This window comes from Fukomys damarensis, unplaced genomic scaffold (genome assembly GCF_012274545.1).
Source record: "Fukomys damarensis isolate Sample0158 unplaced genomic scaffold, DMR_v1.0_HiC HiC_scaffold_23, whole genome shotgun sequence".
Classification (NCBI taxonomy): Eukaryota; Metazoa; Chordata; class Mammalia; order Rodentia; family Bathyergidae; genus Fukomys; species Fukomys damarensis.
The window spans coordinates 7,596,515-7,598,222 of NW_022900935.1; the positions used below are offsets into that span (position 1 = coordinate 7,596,515).

At 60.2% G+C, this 1,708-nt stretch overlaps 1 protein-coding gene across 1 annotated transcript in view; it reads left to right on the forward strand.

Moving 5' to 3' along the window:
• The window catches only part of Bmp8a (bone morphogenetic protein 8a), a gene marked incomplete at its 5' end in the record, with an annotated part of 14,867 nt that overhangs the window by 4,156 nt on the left and 9,003 nt on the right, over positions 1–1,708 (forward strand). The window contains one exon of the mRNA XM_033767228.1: positions 199–599. Coding sequence (XP_033623119.1) covers positions 199–599 — 401 coding nt within the window. The remainder of the gene's footprint in view (positions 1–198; positions 600–1,708) is intronic.

Below are 1,708 nucleotides of genomic sequence, written 5' to 3' on the forward strand. Positions count from 1 at the left end.
ACCCCAACCTGGGCATCGGGATCCCTCTCCTGACCAGCAGCTACATCAGCCCCAACACGACGGTTCATCTGCACAGTGAGAACGGGATCCTGGGCTTGGGCCCCTTTCCCTTAGAAGACCAGGTGGACGCGGCCGTCATCAACGCGGGCAAGCGGACGGTCACCGTGCTTCCCAGGGCCTCTTTCTTTGTCAGCGATGACTCCTTCGCTATGATCCGCGGGGGCCACATCCAGCTGACCATGCTGGGCGCCATGCAGGTTTCCAAACACGGAGACCTGGCCAACTGGATGATACCCGGAAAGAAGGTGAAAGGGATGGGCGGAGCCATGGATCTGGGGTCCAGTGCCAACCCCAGAGTGGAGGTCACCATGGAGCACTGCGCGAAGGCAAAGGCCCCCAAAATCTTGGAGAAGTGCACCATGCCGCTGACCGGGAAGGGCTGCGTGGACCGCGTCATCACCGAGAAGGCCGTGTTCGATGTGCACCCGAACAGAGGGCTGACGCTGGTGGAGCTCTGGCAGGGTTCGACAGTGGACGAGGTCAAGACGAGCACGGGCTGTGCCTTTGCCGTGTCCCCGAACGTCAGACCCATGCAGCAGGTGGCACTGTGAGCAGGGAGCCGCCTGGGCCACACCGTGGGCTTCCTGGGTGCCTGCTGGGGCTTCCTGGGAAGAAGTGGTAACCAGGGGGCTCTGTCAGGCACCAGCGGGGTGCTGCTGACCTCTCAGGCTTTCTACTGCTAGATACCCGGTCCTACCAGAGCCATGGGAATCTAATTAAAAACGAAAGGGAACACCCAGGCGCCACTGGTGTCCTGTGAGTGCTGCGGGGTCCCTGCCACCATCACTGAGGACGCTGGTGCTGCTGCACCGTCTGTGATGTTTACAGTGAGTCACACGGCCTAGAGGGTCCCCTAGCAGGCTGCTGGTCCACTCTTCTCCTCACACCTGAGTCATGAGCTGTAGGGGGAAGGGATGAGGGGAAGGAACCCCTCTGAGCTCACCTAAGGTGCCATTTTACTGCTGCCGCGAAAAGCGTACAAAGCTGAGTGTGATTGTGCAGATCTGGGAACCTGAGCAATAGTGTGGCCATGTCCGGAGTCCCGAAGGGGCCTCGTGGGACATGCTCCCTCCTAACCCAGCAGGGCTGTGGGGAATGCCATCCTCGATCTACTGCCTCACACACTAAAGTAGAAAAGAAAAGGGATCCGTGTCGGTGTCGGGTGTGGGTGTGAACGGAGAAGGCAGAGCTTGGTGTGCAGCGTGCACTTGGTCAGCTCAGCCACGGAGATGCTGGGCGGAGCAGGGGATCCCAGGTGCTCACAGGCGGCTTTTTCAGGCCCCATTGAAGTCTCAACCCAAGGAAAGGCTATGTTCTGGTATCCAGAGATAGTGCGGGGACACCTGGGGAGGTGCCACCGCCAGTCCAGGGAGGATGGCTCATTGTCTGGCACAACACGCTGTACTTTTGGGGCTTCTGGGGGCCCCTGATCTGCCCTGGGCGTCAGGAAAACTCTCCAGCAGCAGCGTGAGAAAAAGTTGAGGTCCAGGAGCAGACAGGCGGGAGGATATGTTCTGGAGATAGTGCGGGGACACCTGGGGAGGTGCCACCGCCAGTCCAGGGAGGATGGCTCATTGTCTGGCACAACACGCTGTACTTTTGGGGCTTCTGGGGGCCCCTGATCTGCCCTGGGCGTCAGGCGTCAGGA